The 18,723-nt window shown below is 40.2% G+C and overlaps 1 protein-coding gene across 1 annotated transcript in view; it reads right to left on the bottom strand.

The window, feature by feature from the left end:
- Positions 1 to 9,846: 9,846 nt before the first annotated feature.
- Positions 9,847 to 18,723, bottom strand: part of LOC133150013 (voltage-dependent calcium channel subunit alpha-2/delta-3-like) — an 80,799-nt gene continuing 71,922 nt past the window's right edge. The window contains exons 29-36 of the mRNA XM_061272280.1: positions 18,342 to 18,412; positions 16,417 to 16,492; positions 16,264 to 16,316; positions 15,634 to 15,689; positions 13,815 to 13,929; positions 11,374 to 11,491; positions 10,817 to 10,894; positions 9,847 to 10,715 (exon numbers count right to left, since the gene is read on the bottom strand). Coding sequence (XP_061128264.1) covers positions 10,623 to 10,715; positions 10,817 to 10,894; positions 11,374 to 11,491; positions 13,815 to 13,929; positions 15,634 to 15,689; positions 16,264 to 16,316; positions 16,417 to 16,492; positions 18,342 to 18,412 — 660 coding nt within the window. The 3' untranslated portion in view covers positions 9,847 to 10,622. The remainder of the gene's footprint in view (positions 10,716 to 10,816; positions 10,895 to 11,373; positions 11,492 to 13,814; positions 13,930 to 15,633; positions 15,690 to 16,263; positions 16,317 to 16,416; positions 16,493 to 18,341; positions 18,413 to 18,723) is intronic.

Genomic DNA, 18,723 nt, shown 5'->3' on the forward strand with positions numbered 1-18,723 from the left:
CGGCGCAATAAAAACAAGTATTTACCACAATGTTTAGTAGAGTTCTATAAAGCCTCCAAATTAAACAATTAAGCAACTCCACTTTATTATATTACTACACAAACTATTTTAACACCACACTTAACAGATGTCTGACATGACGTTGTGTGTTTGTGTGTAACCTGTTCAAGGTTTCTCAATGATTGCTCACTGACCTGCGCATTGTACTGCTGCAGAGAGGGGCCACCCCCTTTGCTGCCATTTTGACATCCAACTCACATGAAAGCTGAAGGAAGTTTGGATGATGGCCCGGCGTCATGACAGACTAGCGGAGAGCCTGATGCTGCAGTCTCTGGCTTCGGGCCTACAGCCCTGAGGCTGAAGCATGACATGACCCAGCTATGAGGACCTGATGAATGTGTTCTGGCACAAGCAAAGCATGTGTATGTGCGTGTGTGTGCCTCTCCGTGTGTGTGTGTGTGTGTGTGTGTGTGTGTGTAATTGCATGCATAACATAGAAGGGAGGGAAAAATAATAATAATAATAATAAAATAATAATAATAATAATAATGTGCTCGAGTCCATGGCGCATGAATTACTAAACTTAAATTTCTGGTTTGGCTCTACAGATATATTGGCTAACGGAGTGTGTGTTTTATTTTTATTTATTTTTTGTACATTGTTTGTATATATAACTTTTTGCAACGGAACAATGGTCTTGATTTACATTTTGGTCTCAATATTTCTGTGAGAAAGAAAGCTAGTGTGTCAAAATTGCCTTGGAGGCGAAAAATCAAGTCAGGCAAAAAGGAAAAGTTGTGAGATACTGAAGCAAAACTGGACACTGGACAAAACATCTTCAGCCCTGTCTCAAAACTACCAATTATTAGACTCCAATAGCTCCTGGGTATTACGAAACTTTCATTTTTCGCTCTGGCACAAGTCCAATGTCATCCCTCGTGGCGCTACTTTCTTTTATTTATTTTTTTTAGAGTTTTTGTTTATGCAAAAGCTCAACAATGGAAGTGAAAGGAGTATGCGTGTCCTTGGCTGCAGCTCCTCAGCCTCTTTCTTCTGGTGTAATGTGGCCCGTAAGGACATCCACGGCGTCACATGTGCAAAATCCTCTTTGCTAATCATGATTTATTTATGCTTTGCATTCATGATCCAGATTACCCTGCTATGGAACTACACCATCAAGGTGGAAAACCAACCAAAGTGATTATTTCAAAGAACATTGAATTGGAAAGCTTTTCAGTCAGTAAAATCATGAAGTTAAAAGAAATTAAACAAAGTTGATGAAGTGAGTTTATACATTTCAGAACTGACAGTTACTAGTCAGCCTTCACAGAGTGACGAGATTATGTTTCCCTCAAGTAGTTTGATGTTATTAAATTATATTATTTATCAATTAATTCATTTGATTTTGGCTCATGCAGCAGAATGTGAAGGGGTTAAGAGTAGAGCCTTGATGAACTATTATCAATGAAACATCATATTAATTTGTAAGATCCTGAGCAAGGATTATTTATGATTGAAAACTGTTTCCGTTACTAATGTCTTCTGATTATGAAGTTTTATGAATTCCGTTCCTGAAAGAGGCAGAGCAGTGCAACCAATCATCCATACTTGCAACGGTGCAAGTCTAGATATGCAACAGAACCGTACACATAGCTCACTGTCTCCAGATGAGACACCCCCCACAATGTCCCCCAGAATTCAGAGGGAGTGTCGAGCATTTTTGGGTCGAGGCCATCTCCATAACATTGGATTGTATTTCATTGCACTGTACCTATTGAGGGAAACGATTCTAAAAATGTGAGCGAGGGTAGAAAGGGCTGAGTCGTCACGGAAAACAAGACATGAATTATAAACTGCTCAACTCTTCTGTGTCTTTGCTTGATTTTTAGAAACGTTCTTGTATGTCGTCGTAGATGCATGTGTGTTTAACCCACACGTGTGTTTACGCGAAAGTGTCGGATGAAGATATTGAAGCTCTCTCTGTACACTGCACTGTGAAGGTGCAGGTGTTTTCAGTCAAACTGTGGTTTCTTAGTCCTTACCCCAAAGGGTTTTAAGAGACTGATGGTCCTTTTAGACTTTTACCTCTGCAGCGGCGCTCCGGAGAGATTAACCAACTGCAACTCACAGAGGCCTTTTAACTGTTCATATATGGCCTTTTTATTTCGGTCAGATTTTGCGTTAAAGTTGCGACATTTACTGTTTCCCCATGGATGCTATAAAGTCAGTGCGCCATCAAATGCTTCCTGCCGTTGCTGTAAAGCTCAGAGAACATAACACACTTGTAGCAATATTTCAACCACAGTGCACGCCTTGAACCATAGATAATTTTGGGCAAAGAGAAGAAAACGTTGTTACAGACATGGGAGGAGAATGCGGTTCTTCTGTCCACTTGTAATATATGGCTGCTCTGCAGAGCCTTTGGCTTGAAGACAACACAAATGGCTCTCCTACATGGACACAAGCATGTAGACTCGTAACCACAAGTGTGTAGCATGTAGACACACACGCCTCACGTGGATAGAGATTCATGGGAGTCGAGGAGGCTGTCAAGCAACGGGAACGATTTTTTTTTTAAAACGCCACCATGGAACTCAAGTGGGAAGCTGGCTAGATTGATAGAAAATAATATTCATAGAGCGATTCATTCAGAAGACGATTGGGGTCTGTAGGGTCATGGTAAGTAGAGCTAAACTTTTTTTTGTACGAATATATGACAGCAGTACTATATTTAATAATGGGGTTGTAGAATAAGAATTAAATATAATGATTCAGCAGCGTGTTAAAGAAATGTTTGGTATATTTGTACCATTTCAATTAATTATTTTCAGGGATGCTCAATAACGAAAAAAATATTTTCAATAATTTTGGTAATCAGTGAAATGAAATCACGATTGCTAAACAAAAATTATAAATGCAAAAAATATTAATATAGAGAAATCTTTAAAACACTATGATTAAATGACAATTCCTTTTGGACAAAACACTTTTTTTTAAATGACAGTATTTTAAAATTAAAGAAAAGTACAAATGTATAAATTCAAATATGGTTTCCTTGTAATGTTAACAAACGTTGGGCATTAATGCATATTAATAATTGTTTTTTTATCCTATTTAATTGTTTTTGTAATTTTGAAGTGTAATAATTATAATTGAAATTGGATTAATTGCACAGTCCTACATGAGACTGACATTATACATTTTTTTCTTTTCCAAAAATTAGTTGCGAATAAATTTGACAACTTGCAGCCTTTATAGAACGCTTTTCTTTGCATTGGACGCAACCTCCAAAATGGTGAATAACGACGTTTGGTTGACATCACAATGACGCGGTGCATGAGCCCCGTATGAAAAAGCAATAATGATACCATTTTCTGTGGGAGGTGGGGGTGTGGTGGGGTGACTCTTCTTCTTTCTTAAACCCTCTCTTTGTGCGTGTCTTTTGTGGATTTGGAGCTGTCTTTTTATTTGAAAAAGAATTAAATTGGCTTCCATTCATTTGCTGGGGACTTGCCCTAACCACTAACTGCCCGAGGTAAACCTTCACTTAACCTAAATGCTAATTAAAGTCTTCATAAAGCTTCACGTATGGGTTAATGCTTCAAGAATGATGATTTATCATATTTACAAGTGAACCGTATGCTGAATATCTATTATAAACTGTATCATTGCTTTTTGCAATCTCCGTCTCTATTCCTGGCACTCACTCTCGTAGATCAGGTTGGGAGCTTGTGGTCTTTTTCCTGACCCAACAATGACAAATAGATCCCTCAGATTACACACCTCATTAAAAATAACCTCTCTAATAAGGACATATGAATCCCAAACTCTCCGACGAGAGCCGCAGACTTGCAATCAAGCACGCGAGACGGAAACAAAAAAATACAGCACAACTTTAAACCTTGGCCGCCCTGAATATTTTAATTACAACCTGACCGTGAACTGTGTAAGTGCTACACAAACGAGACCGCTAATTAACTGGCTCCACCGGCCTCCCAGCAGACTGCGGAGCTCCAAAGGCAAACGCTATCGCGAGTTGCAAATCACACGTCAGTCTGCTGTGATGTCACGACGCCTAAATGTGCCGCCTGTTACGCTGAGAGAGAGCAGGGCAGAAACACACTTGTGCGTCCCTGATCTCAACCACAGCTGCTTTCACGACCCTGCCCGTCAAGAGTGGCTCAATTCCCTTATACACTTGAACAAGATACGGGTGGTGTCGTGTGTCCGTGTGCCAGTGTAAGACACGCGTGTCCATACATGCATGCGAATGTGCCAAAAAATGTAGCCGTGTCCACACTGACCTCATAGAGGATTGGCTGCGGCAGCCCTACGGTTGAGGTATAAAGATACAAATCAAACATGACAGACGGACATGAACCCACACACAGCCGTGCGTGCACAAATAGACTTTTATAAAAGCAGAACATAACCACACTAAGGCCAGAAGGACCATGTAACAAAAACAACCCGATCCATCATCACGTGCTGGGATTTACATCTTCTAACATACGATGGCCTTCGGCCTCAGATAACGCAGAAATGTATGTGCTACCAAAGCAGCCAGGAGGCAAAAAAAAGGCCAAAGGGCAATAACGTTGTTTGCTGCAAGCACTTATACAGTGAAGAGAACGTAGTCCATTGCCGTTTCCTCCATTGGCTCCTTGAACTCCGGGCTCAACTTTAACGTCTTCCCCTGATTCCTATGAGCTTTTCTTTCTTTGCAAGCCTGTGCTCCAAAAACAGCCAACATGAAATTGAGTGACAGAGGCAGAATACTACAAGATGGACTGCTCGGTCTCCATTCAGCCATTTCCTGCTTGAGCAAGCCAATGCACTTGGCCACTTGGTCAGGCCATTGTTCTGCTCACTAATCGAACGAGGCTTTTCGACGTGACGAGCATACATTACAACTTCAAAGGGTGGCTGCAATTTATTCGTGGTGGAAAGTCTCCTTTTGCTTCTTTGCACAAACTCCGATAGGCGGCACTGGGTTTATTTTCCATTTACGACTCCAGTAATCTGAGAGTATTTACCGTTGAGAGGCTGAAAACGGACGATTTTAAAATAAAGTGCCTGTAAACGATTACTCGATTATTAAGGTACTGAATTTTTCGCACTATAAGGTGCACTGGATTATAGGTGCACCCTCATTGAATTTTTTATTTTAGAAATAATTTCATATATAGGGTGCACCGGATTAAAAGGCGCATAAAATAGAAGCTATACTGCATCAAACTGAGGTTGACGAGGGTGGCAGTATGCATCCACTAGCTCAGATCTAGGCATAATACGGCCCGCGGGCCACATCCGGCCGTATGTGCGTCTTTCTCCGGCCTCCATGAGGCCAATCATAAATTACATTTGATTACAACTTAGTCTTAAAAAACAAATATGTGTCGTGCGTGCAATACAACTGTTCTGCTTTTATTTTGAAAGGCTTCCGTGTAGCGCACATGTATGTGAGCTGAGCGTGAAGGTGAACAGCGTGAAGTAATGCTGCCCAAGGAGTGCGGTGTTTTCAACAAGACATGGAGCGCAAAGTATTTCTTTACAGAAATGCAATGTAAAGCCGTGTGTCTGATTTGTGGTCCACAGGTCGTTGTGTTTAAATAATATAATTTGAGTCGCCACTACACGACCAAGCATGAGGAAAAATACAGAAATATGTCTAATAAAGAGCGCGCAACAGTGGCTGATGCATTGCTAGCAAAACTGCAAGCCCAACAAGGACATTTTATCAAACTTCACACCCACAGAAATGCCGTGGTGAGGACAAGTTTTGTCATTTCTCGCAGAATTGCCAGAAAAAGTAAGCCGTTTACTGATGGAGAGTTTATTAAGGAGTGCTTATTGGACTCTGTTGCACTGATATGCCCGGAGAAAAAGAGCGCATTTGAGAATGTGTCACTCTCCCGACGTACCGTAACAAGGCGGGTTGAGGACACGTTGATGTGTCTCTATAAATGTGTTGTAATTCACAGTTTGAGGAAAGGTTAAAGAAGTTAAGAATAAATTGTACGGATTAATGATTTTTTTATTTGACCTATACACCACAATTTCACATACCTTAATATAAATATAAACAGAATAATGGTATTTATCTAAGTACCAGTACCAGCTATTTAAAAGAAATTATTTTAGTGCATCTTACAATGGAAGAAAATTGACCAGGTTTAAGTTATTGTTGGTGTGGCCCTCTGATACAACTCAGGTTTTTAATGTGGGCCCTTGTAAAAATTGCCCACCCCTGCACTAGATGGTGCTGTGCTAAAGGGAATGTCAACCCAGTCAATGAGGTAAAGTCCAACTCCTTTTCTGTAAGAAAATGATACACTTTGACTTCTTGGTCCAGCAACCCCACTCATTTTTTATGTTCATAAACTTTCTTTCATTTAATTTGCATCGCATTAAACCAGTCAATAAGGTATTCAGTCAAACTTTATACACAAAAATTGCACAATAACCAATGAGCCCTCAGTAAATAATCGCGTTTCTCAAACTATCTCCTATAAAAGTGATCAGAACTGACTAAAGTTTGATCTAACACGTTGGTACTGCTTACTTATGTTTCCATTCCATATCAATCCATAAATTTACTCGAAACATTAACGGAGCAGCCTATTTTGAAATGAAAGAGCTTCGTCCGTATAGCAGCTACTATTCAGTGACGCCCCCTGACCACGGTTGCCGTAATGCTGTGAAGCGATGCGGTCTTGTCATTTACTAGTCTTACTAGAACGTACTGAAACATTTTGGCAGAGCACTATGTACAACCAGTATGGCTCAACAAATTCATTAATTGATCCATATATAAGGCGCTCTGCATTATAAGGCCCAGTGTGTTTTTTTGAGTACATTTTTAGTTTTTAAGTGCGCCTAATAGTGCGAAAAATACGGTAGTCTTTGATTAATTTGATAATCAATTTGTTTTGATTAATTGTTGACAACGCAATATTTGAAAAAAATTAATACATTTTCAAATTGAGAAACAGAAGCCACATTTTGCTAGCACATTCTCTTCCCCATTCTGGTAAATCTAATAAAAACTTGACTGCTTACAGAAACCTTCTGTGACTGTTTTCACCTCCTGTTATTGTTTTCACCTCCTTACGGTCACCAAGATGGCCGCAGTTTTGTGGCCACATCAGTGACTCTTTTTGGATGGTATCTGAAAACTGGCGTCTCTCCCCTGACAGCTATAACACCTGCGAGATCATATTGAACTTTGGGATTGTCTTTTTGTGTGTGTGTGTGTGTCTGCCTGCTCATTATCACAACTGCAGCCAACAAGTGTGCGTGATGGATGTGGCCAAAGCAAAAAGGATTAGGTCAAAGAAGACAGAGAAGAAAGGAGCTGTCAAAGATGCTTAGAGGCCAAGGGATAAAAGCTAAATCTCCCGTGTCAACAAAAAATGCATTGCATGACAATTATGCTCGTAACGCACAATCTACACAATGAGGAATGTCTGATAGACAGCCGAGAGCATTCTTGAAAGACAAGATGCAAAACACTTTTTTTAAAATAATTGTCATTAAACATGGCGACAGTGGAGCTTTAAGCTCTAACCAAGTGGAATGCCGATGTGTGTTTTCCCAGCTTGCCTTCACCATGCCGTGCTTTCCCCTATAAGCCTGCGTGTGGTCTTTGCATGGTTCAGCTCGTCAGAATCATTTATCTGTGGTCCTCAAGAAATCTGGTACCTGAAAGTGATACTTGAGTAAATGTACGAGTATTTAAAAAATCCCTTTAGTAGCAGTTAGTCACCTCGTACAATATTATTTGAGTCAAAAATATTTTTTGAAAGTGGCTAGTTTTGATTATAGTTTTCCTTATTTTAATGTTTAAGAAAGTTTTTTTTTAAAAAGTCTTAGATATTGAACTACACTTTATCCGCACACAAAGATAGGTCAACCCAAGTGGCGCCTCATACTTTAATAATCGAGTAATCGTTTAGGGGTGTTTTTGATTGTGCAAATCTTCTGATTTTGGGTTCTCAAAACTTCGAATAAAGCTCTTTTTTTGTTGTCCATAATGAAAGCAGATTTATTTATTTTTTGTGTTTACTTAAAATGAGACATTTGCAAACAGTTGTTTTTACTTTGGAGAACAATGATGACCAATCTTGTGTGCGATTTTGCTTAACTGTTGTTTCATTGTTTTTTTAATCACTAAATAATACTAAATAAACGACAAAATTATTGGTAAATAAAGTAATCGTGGAAATGATGTTTTTTCAATACACATCAATGCAAATACAATTTATCCGAGTATTTGAATAATCTATGGAATAATCAATTCTAAAACTATAGTAACGGCCCAACCATAAGGTTAAAATCACGACTCTGAAGTTTTTACTTCACTGGATTAATATAACATTATTCTCAGGATTACGACTATGAAGTTCACCACTGTAGTCTTTGGACTGGTGACCCATTTAACGCGCAGTAAGTGTGAGAATGCCTGTTTGAATTTAAGTACTTTCTGTATCAAAATGTCTGATTCATCTTCAATACTTCAAACAATCATTTCATGTAGTCAAAATAACGCACAAAATGTTTTGTTGATGAATTGTGCACAGGCCTTTTTGACGATATTTTTTGTCTCGCCCCAAGCCGACCACAAACAACAGTGTCCCGTACATCAGGAATGTGGTTGCTAAACCATAAACTACATTCAGAAATATTTTTCTTGCTTTTGATGGACATTTTCTGGGTGTGTCTGTCTTGCCACAGAATTATGATCCGAGACTGCTCTGTCAAGATAAATATATATAGTACACATTCTACAACGCTGCACTAGGGGGCTAAGTAGTACTAGCTTTGTTTTTATCTCTTTAAAATATGCATTTTATACCCCATCCAATATCCTTTGAAAGACTCGTCATCACTGTGTCTTTCTGAATGAAAAGCTACTCTACACTTCCTCTTGCTTGACTTTCTGATGTCCCAAAACTTGCTCTTTGCCTGGACATTAGTGGGATTATCACCAGTATACGAAGAATGCGTTCTAGTATGAACGAAGTGACAAGCCTATTTCTCTCTCCTCCTCTCTCTCTCTCTCTCTCAATCTGAGGGTAGCAGCAGGGCTGCAATTGTGGCGGATCCCCATGGAGAAGTTCACTTACCCATGTGTCTGCTTGTGTCGCAACACACATTGGTCTCACTCATCTGGCAACCAGGAAGGAATGACAGACCGGATTCAATGTGTGATGACCCCAAACAGCTCTCAGCCCATTTTAGAGTGATAAATGACCTAGCGGCATTGAGGGAGGAAGAACAGGATGAACTGGGAGTGATTACAGTCACACAGCTCGACTCAAGGGACCAAACTGTCGAAACGGTACAAGAAAAATCAAACTTGCTCCAACAGTGAGCTTTACTTTATCAAACCGGGGTAGCTCGCAAAGGCGACTGGGTCAGAGAAGCCAAAGAAGAGGGAAGCATTTGATCACGGGGACCTTCGAGTTGACAGCCACAGATGAGGCGCCTGGGATACTCTCATAGAACTGTTGCGGTTTATTATTTCTTGTACTCGTTTGTTTTCACAAACACAAAAAGATTGACCCAACATGCCATCAAATCCTTTTGCATGCATGTCGGCATATGGCCTGAAAAGGAATATCAAAGGATTGTTTGTGTCTATTTGCTGAGCGTTTGCAGATGTGTGATGCTGTTGAATTTAATCGCTTTTATGTGTCTCTCGCTCGATGAAAGAGCTCTTGGTCAAAGGTGTACAGTGTACACAAAAGGACGGAAGGGTAAAACAACAGATGTACACACGCACACACTTTTATAGTACATGTGCGCACACACACATATAGACACAAAACTGCCACATTTCTGTCGACATCCAAACCAGTACTGAAAGAACAAAGAGATGAAAATGCGTCAAAACCCAAATCTGTCTGCAATTTAGGAACTCAAACTCAATATGAAAGCTTTTTATCCCCTTTTATATGTTTTATTAAAAAGAAAAAGGTTCACAAACAGGACCAATATCAATGAATAAGGCAAAGCTTAAATTTGAACAACTACTCACATCAGAGGACTCAAAATTTTGTAGTCACAGTTTAGGGGTACCACTTGTTCATGAAATATTAAACTCTTTAGACATATATACTGTACATATAGAACATATACATAGTATTAACGAAAACAGCCAAGTTTTTTTTACAAAACGTGAGTCGCTTAAATACTTTTTTTAAAAAAAAGACCCAACTATATTATTACCTTCATTGTTCTGAAATCTTTCAAATGATAGTTGTCCATGAAAACAAAAGTCGGAACCAGAAGAAAAGTGCCCTAATCTCGCTGCTAATAGGTTGCCCGTGGCTTGAATGCCCACTTTGGAGTGTCCGTGGAACGTAGAAACTAAAAGCTCTTGCGGATGTGATATTGCTATAGCACCTGACTGATCACACTGCATTAGAGTTCTCAGTCCTTTCATGAATATTTGTTGTCAGCAGTTAACTAGGGAAAGTGACCTTTAATGGTGTTGAAAGGTGAGGTGGGATGGTTTTTTTCCAGTTTCTTTTGTGTGATTTCTTTGTGATAGTTTTGCATGCCAGGTCGATTCGACAGAATGTTCTGGATGGATACGTCGATGAAGCCAGCTTTGGTCACCTGGGGAAGAGCGCCAGGAGAACGCAGAGCAGTGTTGCGGAAAACGACGGTGTGAGAGTGTGAGCTCCTCCACACTCCATTGAGTTCTCCTGCCGAAAGAAGCCAGACAAACACGATGATGTAGAAAAGATATGGAACGTTTTAATACGACCCACATGCTGGCTCAGCTAACATACGGACGGTTCTATACCTCAGGGTGGAACGGGTGACAGGTATCTGGGCGCCTCCTGTCCTTTTGCATCTTAAGTCTCTCACATTTCAGAGACTCGTTATGTGAGGGAAAAGTTAAGGTGCTTCATTCAGGGTGTTCCATGTTTTGTTTTGTTTGGTTTTCGGGGAACTTGACATGGGACGGGAACACTGAGCAGTGCAACCGACAAAAAGGCCGTGGGAGGGTTGGGAAGGATATCTCAGAGGGTTCGCCAAACATAAAATAAAAAAAATACAAACCCACATAAAGCTTCAGAAAATGCTGATAAAGTTTCACTATATTTATTCAAGGGGGATATGTGGAAATGTTAAAAGCAAATCCCAGAAAAATCTGAAAATACTCAAAAGTGAAGTTATCACTGGGGCATACTTAACCCCCCCCAGCTCTGCCAGTGCCCCAAAAATGGACATTTAAAAGTAATTATTTATTCATTATGATTGTTGAAGAAACACACAACTTACAAAAAAATATATAATTATTTTTTGTCAAATAATGACCCAGAGCTTAGTGCTTACAGCCCAGACTTGTTAATAAAGGATATACATGATTTCAACAGGATCCATGGTGATTGGCTCAAACATGCTGCAATCGCACTTATTGTCCACCACCACCATGAAGAGATTACTGCTAGGGATCTGCTGAATTACAAAGGACCTGCCAATCACAGACAGAGACATAACCCTCAGAAATAATCGCATTGGTGAGAGTCGGGCTGCAATTTCACGGGAATGGAATATGTGTCTATGGCGTTAAAATTCTCTTCTGGCGTAGAAGAGCAATTCGACTGGACGCACATCAACATTCATTGCCAGCTGTCGATCAAAATGCAGAGACGGGAGGACACATCATTATCCTCGATTTATTCTCTTCTACTTTTCTCTTTTACTCAATCCAAGGTGCGTTGCAATAACATAAAACATATTGAAGGAGATTGAACACTTGCTCATTGCTTCATGGCTCCCTTTTTACTGACTGGCCGGCTTGCCTCAGCAAGCAAATCAGACGAATCATCTCTTTGTCATCTTCTCTTTTTGTCTTTCTCCCTCGCCTCGCTCCCTCCTTTTTTTTTTGCGGTAGTTAATTTACTGAAGACACAGAAAAAGTTTGATCAGAGATTATGAGAGTCACTAATTAAAAAAGAGAAGCTGTACAAATAAGATAATACTGCTTGGTCTTTGTGCACGCCATCTCATGTTCCCTTTCACAAAAGTGAACAGTGTTTTTGTAAAATCAAATTATTTTGATACGGTTCTGGGTCAGATTGCATCGTGTAGGTGTGCTAAATGGAGACGGCAATGAAATCACAAATGATATTACTATCTGCATTGCTCTCCTTTCCCACAGCCTCTATCTCATCTGTCTTTGGACCTGGAATGTTGAGTCAGACATCCTCCCCACAAGACTCAGTACGACCCCCCCCCCTCCCAAAAATAATATCTTAAGGTTATACTTTTATTATTTCAGTACTTAAATAAAACACAATTGAACTGAACTTGCAACAAGGAAGAAAAATGACCTCAAAACGACTATTCTAATGTAATGGCACGGCCAAGTCGACCAACCGCAAAGAGCCTTCAGTTGCGGCGTCGCACAGTCGTCGCGCCATGACAGACCAAAGCGGCGGACAGGCCGGGACTGTCCCGCTCACACTGAAGTGGACGTGCTGATGTTTAATCTGCTGCCCTTGGAGGGAAATATTCGCAGACTACACACCCGATGGCCTTGACCATACTGTACCCAAGACACACACACGGGCGACGTAAAGAGACACACTATGTCTCAGCCCCTTAAGACGTGATCAAAATAGCACAAAATAACATTTACAGCAAAGGCTATGACAATGTGAGTGAAAATTGTGGTCGATCCTATTCATTTCTCAGGCTTTGCTATGGACCAAGCAAAGTGTCATGCACCTTATTTGCTCACTTTTGGCTTAATGAGTGTGTGGCTTCATATTTTCCAATTCTAATTTTCCATAAATGCTTGTGTGGTTTTTCATCTGTCATCATGGTAGAGAAATATGATCATTATTACTGTATGTGGTTTAAAGCATATTAATTCAGTGAGGTTTTGCTGGCTGTAATGCTTTGAGTGCTTCACACATTACCATAAAATAATAACAAATATGTTTTTTTTCTGACACACTAGCAAAATATGTTTATGGTAATGAAATCCACTTTGATACTACACTAGAATTCAGAGTAAAAGGATGCGACGAGCTGCAGGACCCAGGTAGCTGTGTTTTTTTGAGTAGTGACACAAGACAAGACAGTCCACTTGAACTTGCAGATGATAACGCAAAGTTTCTTCATTAGGTGCCCGAGTGAAACCCGAATTCAATCACAATAAACATAACATTATAAAAATGACAATGTCAATTAAAACGGAGTCGTTGTTGTTGCATCCCTGCTGTGCGATTGTGTAAAGAGATGCATGAGGACTGCACACACACATATATCCCTGGCAGTTCCACAGCTGGGAGCAATGAAGGGCCCATTGGAGGGTTCCGGAGAACACCCCACAATTGCCTGACAGAAAAGTGCAAATTGTTAATGGGGACCACACTCATTTTCCCATTTTTAAAAGGAAGCCCTTTTTTCACCTCTCCTTTCCCCTCTCAAAATGCCTCACATACCAAACTGCAAGCATGTGTTAGCAGACAAATGACTTATAGGGATCATATATTAAAAATGCCTTGAGAGATGCTGGAGCTTGTTTTAATGAGCTCTCTGAGGTTTTCTGATTTCATCTGAGTATTGCAAAAACCTTATGGAATTTCCAACCTGCTGCTGCTGCTCTCGATAAGTGTTTTCCAACATTTATTATTAAAGCACTTAATTCACATTTCAAAATATCACGGCCTACCGCCAAAGTAAAATGTCATAAAAAGTACATAAGGATAATCTCGTCTCAATGAATTTACGAATTATGAAATGCGTAACCTGGTTGGGAGTATAACATGCATGTGCGTTCATACTTGATGCAGCCGTCACAGTCGATGTTGCCGGTGTTTTCTTTGATGGTTCTCTCTGAGACAAAGGCCGGGTACTCGGTGTCGCATGGTACCTGCATGGCTCGGCCCGTCCTCTGAGCTGAACAAGAGAAGAGGAGAGGGAAATTATGAGAAATGGAAGAAAGAAGTAAAGTCGCCTGTGAGGAGTTCCTGGAACCCAAACTGCCGAAATAGGTGTGCAAATAAAATGCAAGCAAACAGTTAGACACACCACATCCTAGTAAATATACACGCTTGGGAGAAAACAACTTTTGTGAAGCAGAGCTCTTAAAGCACACGGTCAATTTGAGCCCAAACCAGGAGGCTGATGTTGAACTTTCCTGCCACCCAGAGGCCTAAACGGGAAATACAGCGAGAAACATTGAAACGTTCTGACCCGGGTCAACGTTTCAAGACAGCCTTATTAAAACACCAGCTAATCCTACTTTGCATGTCAGAAATAAACATTTGAACATTAAGTGGCATCCTTTCATGAACTCTCAACACATTTTCCCAAGCAAGACTTCAAGGGAAGGTGGATTATGTTTGTAATTTCAATGGGCTCGTTTAATTACTCGCCCATAATGTGCGCATATGTGTACAAAGACGACGCGGGTTTAGTTCAACTTGGTTGGTGTTGCAGATTGCTTTACAGGCGGAGACATTGGTGCGTGCTGCCATCTGCCCCATGTATTGCATTGTAAAACGCTGGAAAGAGTGCGCCTAAAACCCGAGGGCAGCCAGCTGTGAAATTGTCCCGACTTGCTTGGTAAGAAGCCGTGCTCAGCTTCTTTTTATTCACGATAAGCACATGTGAGGAAAGTGTTAACTTTCTCCCTTTTCTTTACCATCCAAATATAAAATATTAGCGTTCATCAGAACACATTTTTTATCCCAGACAGGCCTTTAAGATTTACTACGCCACAAAGGTATCACACGATGTTTAAAAAAAAAAATCGGATCGAATGTGCGTTCATGTGGAGGAAACTAACAAAGCAAATAAAAAGTCCACATTGGACATTGCTTACCGCAAGTTCCAACATAATGCAGAGTTTTGGCGGTCACATATATGTGATTTTTTGGGGGCGAAATAAAAAAATAAAACCAAATGCGTGTGCTGACAGATAAACACCAGGGTTCATGTCGCTTGCGGCAATCTCATGTTTTTGCCGCTTTTATTTTTGCTTTTTTGGATTGAAGCCTTTTCTGTTCTGTTTTTCCGTGGTCAAGCTGACGTATGAAGTCAAATACAGGACCAGTCTTCTTTCACTCACTTTTGTTCCAACAGTTTGTGGATCAGGTTACATTTTCGTCTGTGGATAGGCCTTTCCAGATGGAAAAATAGTTATTTAGGTTTAAGGAACGAACAATGTTCATTTTTATATTCCTCATATAGTAGAGAGCCTGATTTTTATCATCTTTTTTTAAATTTATTTATTCTCATTTAGATTGAAACCACAATACTGTTCTATTAAAATAATGTTTGAGGACCTGCCGACACTATTTTTTCTTAACTACACTTGTAAGTCTAAAGTGTGGAAATTATTTAATTTTTAATATCGGGTGATTGGCTTACATGAAAAAATGTCACCTTTAAATAGAAGGATACACTTTCAAGAGGAAAAACCTAGATCAATAATTGTTGAAACTACTATATGAACGCAGGAAGTATCAATGCAAGTTAGAATCTGTTTAATAAAACCATTTGCTATAATCGTGTGTGTGTGTGTGTGTGTGTGTGTGTGTGTGTGTGTGTGTGTGTGTGTGTGTGTGTGTGTGCATGCGTGTGCGCACGCGTGAGTACCTTTTGCGGTGAGGTCAGACTGCCACCAGCTGTACAGGTTGAACTCGACCAAAAATCTATTACATAAAAAAAAAACACGGAGCGTAAAAAAACATGTGAATTGTAATTCAATACAAATTGCAACAGACTGAGCTGAAGTCTCCAATCCAAACACATTCAACAATTTTGCAAGACATTATCATATACAAATAAAGTTTAAAGTGCAAGACAAGGACGGAGGGGTGGGGGGCGTGGTAGTACATCTGGGCTTTTTTTTTTATTTACCAGAAAGTCGAACACTGTTGGAAGCTAACTGGCTAAACTGAAGAGATAATATTTCAATGAAAACATGGGCAAAGCATGAATATTCACACTGCCTGCTCTCATGAAGCGGTGCGGTGCGGTGACAACAGACCACCCAAGAACATTCTGCCGCCACAATGTGGCACGATATGTATGCATTGGCTAGGCGGGAAACAGCAGGCAGCAATGACTGGTGACCACATCAACATGCGTGAGTGGAAGCTTATAAACAAATATGCAGACGCTACAGAAAAACACATCAACATGATCGATTACTTCAAGACAAAGGCAACTTGAAGACTATTTCTATTACAAGCAGACTTTGCAGTCCCACATCACAAGTCTTACATGACAAGCTCCGTAAGGAGCCACTTGACAGCTGAGAGGAAGGCAAAGTAAGGCTGAAGGAGAGAAAAGAACAAATACATGTTCCCTTACCACAAGTGAGATAAATCTCAAATCTTGATGTGGTTTAATCCAAAGATTAGGCTGAAAACTTACATCCAACAGTGCGTTTCCACTATCGCTGCTCTCGGAATACACCCAACACAGAGCCTGGTAGTCATAAAGAGTGACCCTGCGTAGACACGAGAAACACCCAAATTAGATGACAGATTAATTGTGAGCACAATATTGTCGAAATAAATTCATTTCCTTTTTTTTTTCTTTTTTGCTGTGATTTATAACAAGTACCACTCATTTGGTAAATTAAGACATTGAAATGCATAGAAGAAAATTGTTACTTTACGCCTCTTCATAATTGGATACGTGATCACAAAAAGTAGTTAGAGAGATCAAGTGGTTGCACAAGTGAACAGATGAACTTTATCCAGGTGTTTATCAGAGCCACATTCAATGATGGCAAAGGTGTGGTGACTCATTTAACATGATTTTGAATGTGACTGGTTAATTGCGAACACAGCCAAAACCCTGGTCGCTAAAGGGTGTGCACACTTAAGCAACCATGTCAATATGGCTATTTTCGTCCTTAAGAGATTTTTTTATTATTGTACAGGTTATTATTCACATTAGTGGTGGGAAGATTTTTAAAGGTTCTCCACATTCTATATCTATTTAAAATGTAAATATATTTTTTTAAGTATTTGGCCAGGGGTGTGTAGACTTTTTTTTATCCACTGTCTGTCATCTAGCACTCTCGCCGCTTTATATGTAATGTCGTCGTTTGAACGATATCACATCTAAACAGCAAAGGAAATTCGCCAAGGTTTGTGTCATTTCTTTGGAAAAAGTGCAACTTAAAACTGTTTTGAAAAGAGCCATTTGAGAGCAGGCTTATGCTGCTCATACATGCTATGCAAATTATACGGAAAAAATGAGGAACCACATAGCCAGTTGTACTCGCAGACATGATGTGAGAAGTATAAAACCTTCTGGCTGGCGCTGGCTCCCCTGACTGCATCTCATATGACGTTCTATGTACAAACACAGTTAAACACTTTCTCATCTAATGGTATATTTGACAAGACCATTTTGTTAGTCTGAGGGGACCGGGTTAATCCGCAGCCTCGGGTCAGATGAAAACCTCAGTCACAGGACCCAGGACGCAGCTGCAACGCACCACCAGGAACCAATTACCACTAAGCCAGGTCCCATTATGTTGTAAGCGGCAAACCTGTACTCATGTCCCAACGTGATACATGCGAGTATACATCATACATGTTATTTTGCCTGCAAACGGGAATTTCTCATCAATTTGATTTTCTAATGCTCGCATTAGGAAGTCACTGTCACGTTTAATCACCGAAATGAGCTGAAAACAAAACCTTAGTTGATCTTGACAAATAAGTGGGCAGCTTGCGTTAAGGATTAATCCAAATCAAAACTGTTCACGTTCGCGCATTGATTCTGCACAGATGGAGATGGTTGGAAAGGGTCGACGCGCATTAGGTCATGCTCAATTTCAAACTTAATCCTCATCATCCAACCCTGAAGATTCTCTAAAAGCTCTCGTGGGTCTCTTCGACAACTTGTACTCTCGACACGTGATAAGAATTGTGATGATCCTGATTTATTTCATAGTGCAAGGATGAACAAAATACTGAAATGTGAATTATATTGTCACAGTAAGACTGTACGTGAAATATTTTTTCAGCAACAGCTCGACAACAAGCTTCGTACGTCCAAATGTGTGCAAATTTCGTGCGTGTCTGTGATTTCCAGTTTCTTCTGCATTTCAGCAAAAGATTTGCGGTAATCCCCAAACGAAGAACGTTTCGCAAAGGGTCGGAGTTCGCCACTTAATAGCTCAACATGATTGGCCAAGTTAAGAGCTGTCAGCGCCGTTGGAGACATGCTCTCATTCTGCGGCCCCGTCTGTATGCCATGATATTATGTGTGGATTTTCAAACACGCGCACACACGCATACACACTTTGCCCTGGTACGCCCACAGAGAATAAGATTTACCTCTTGAAAGAGCCCATCTGCAGGAGCTTACTCATTACAGCCCCTTCGGCTTCTCCAAAAAAGTTTCCTGTCTGAAAGGAAAGACAATCATCAGGCGAGCCCGTTTTAACTGCGCATCTCCAACTCTCACCAACAAGCTATCTCAAGGCTCAAGCAGGTTGAGAAATCTGTTCGTCATACATACGGTACAGAAACAATACTAACTGAACCCCACATAAGCGAACACTTTGGATACAGAGGAAAGAAAAACCATACTTTCCTGGAAGAAATCTCCAACCAGACAAACCTAACCCTAGTATGAAACCCTAATTTTAATTTGAAACCCTAGTTTGAAACCCTAATTTAATTTGAAACATTACTTTGAAACCCTAACCCTAAATTG

This window comes from Syngnathus typhle, linkage group LG2 (genome assembly GCF_033458585.1).
Source record: "Syngnathus typhle isolate RoL2023-S1 ecotype Sweden linkage group LG2, RoL_Styp_1.0, whole genome shotgun sequence".
NCBI classification, from domain to species: Eukaryota; Metazoa; Chordata; class Actinopteri; order Syngnathiformes; family Syngnathidae; genus Syngnathus; species Syngnathus typhle.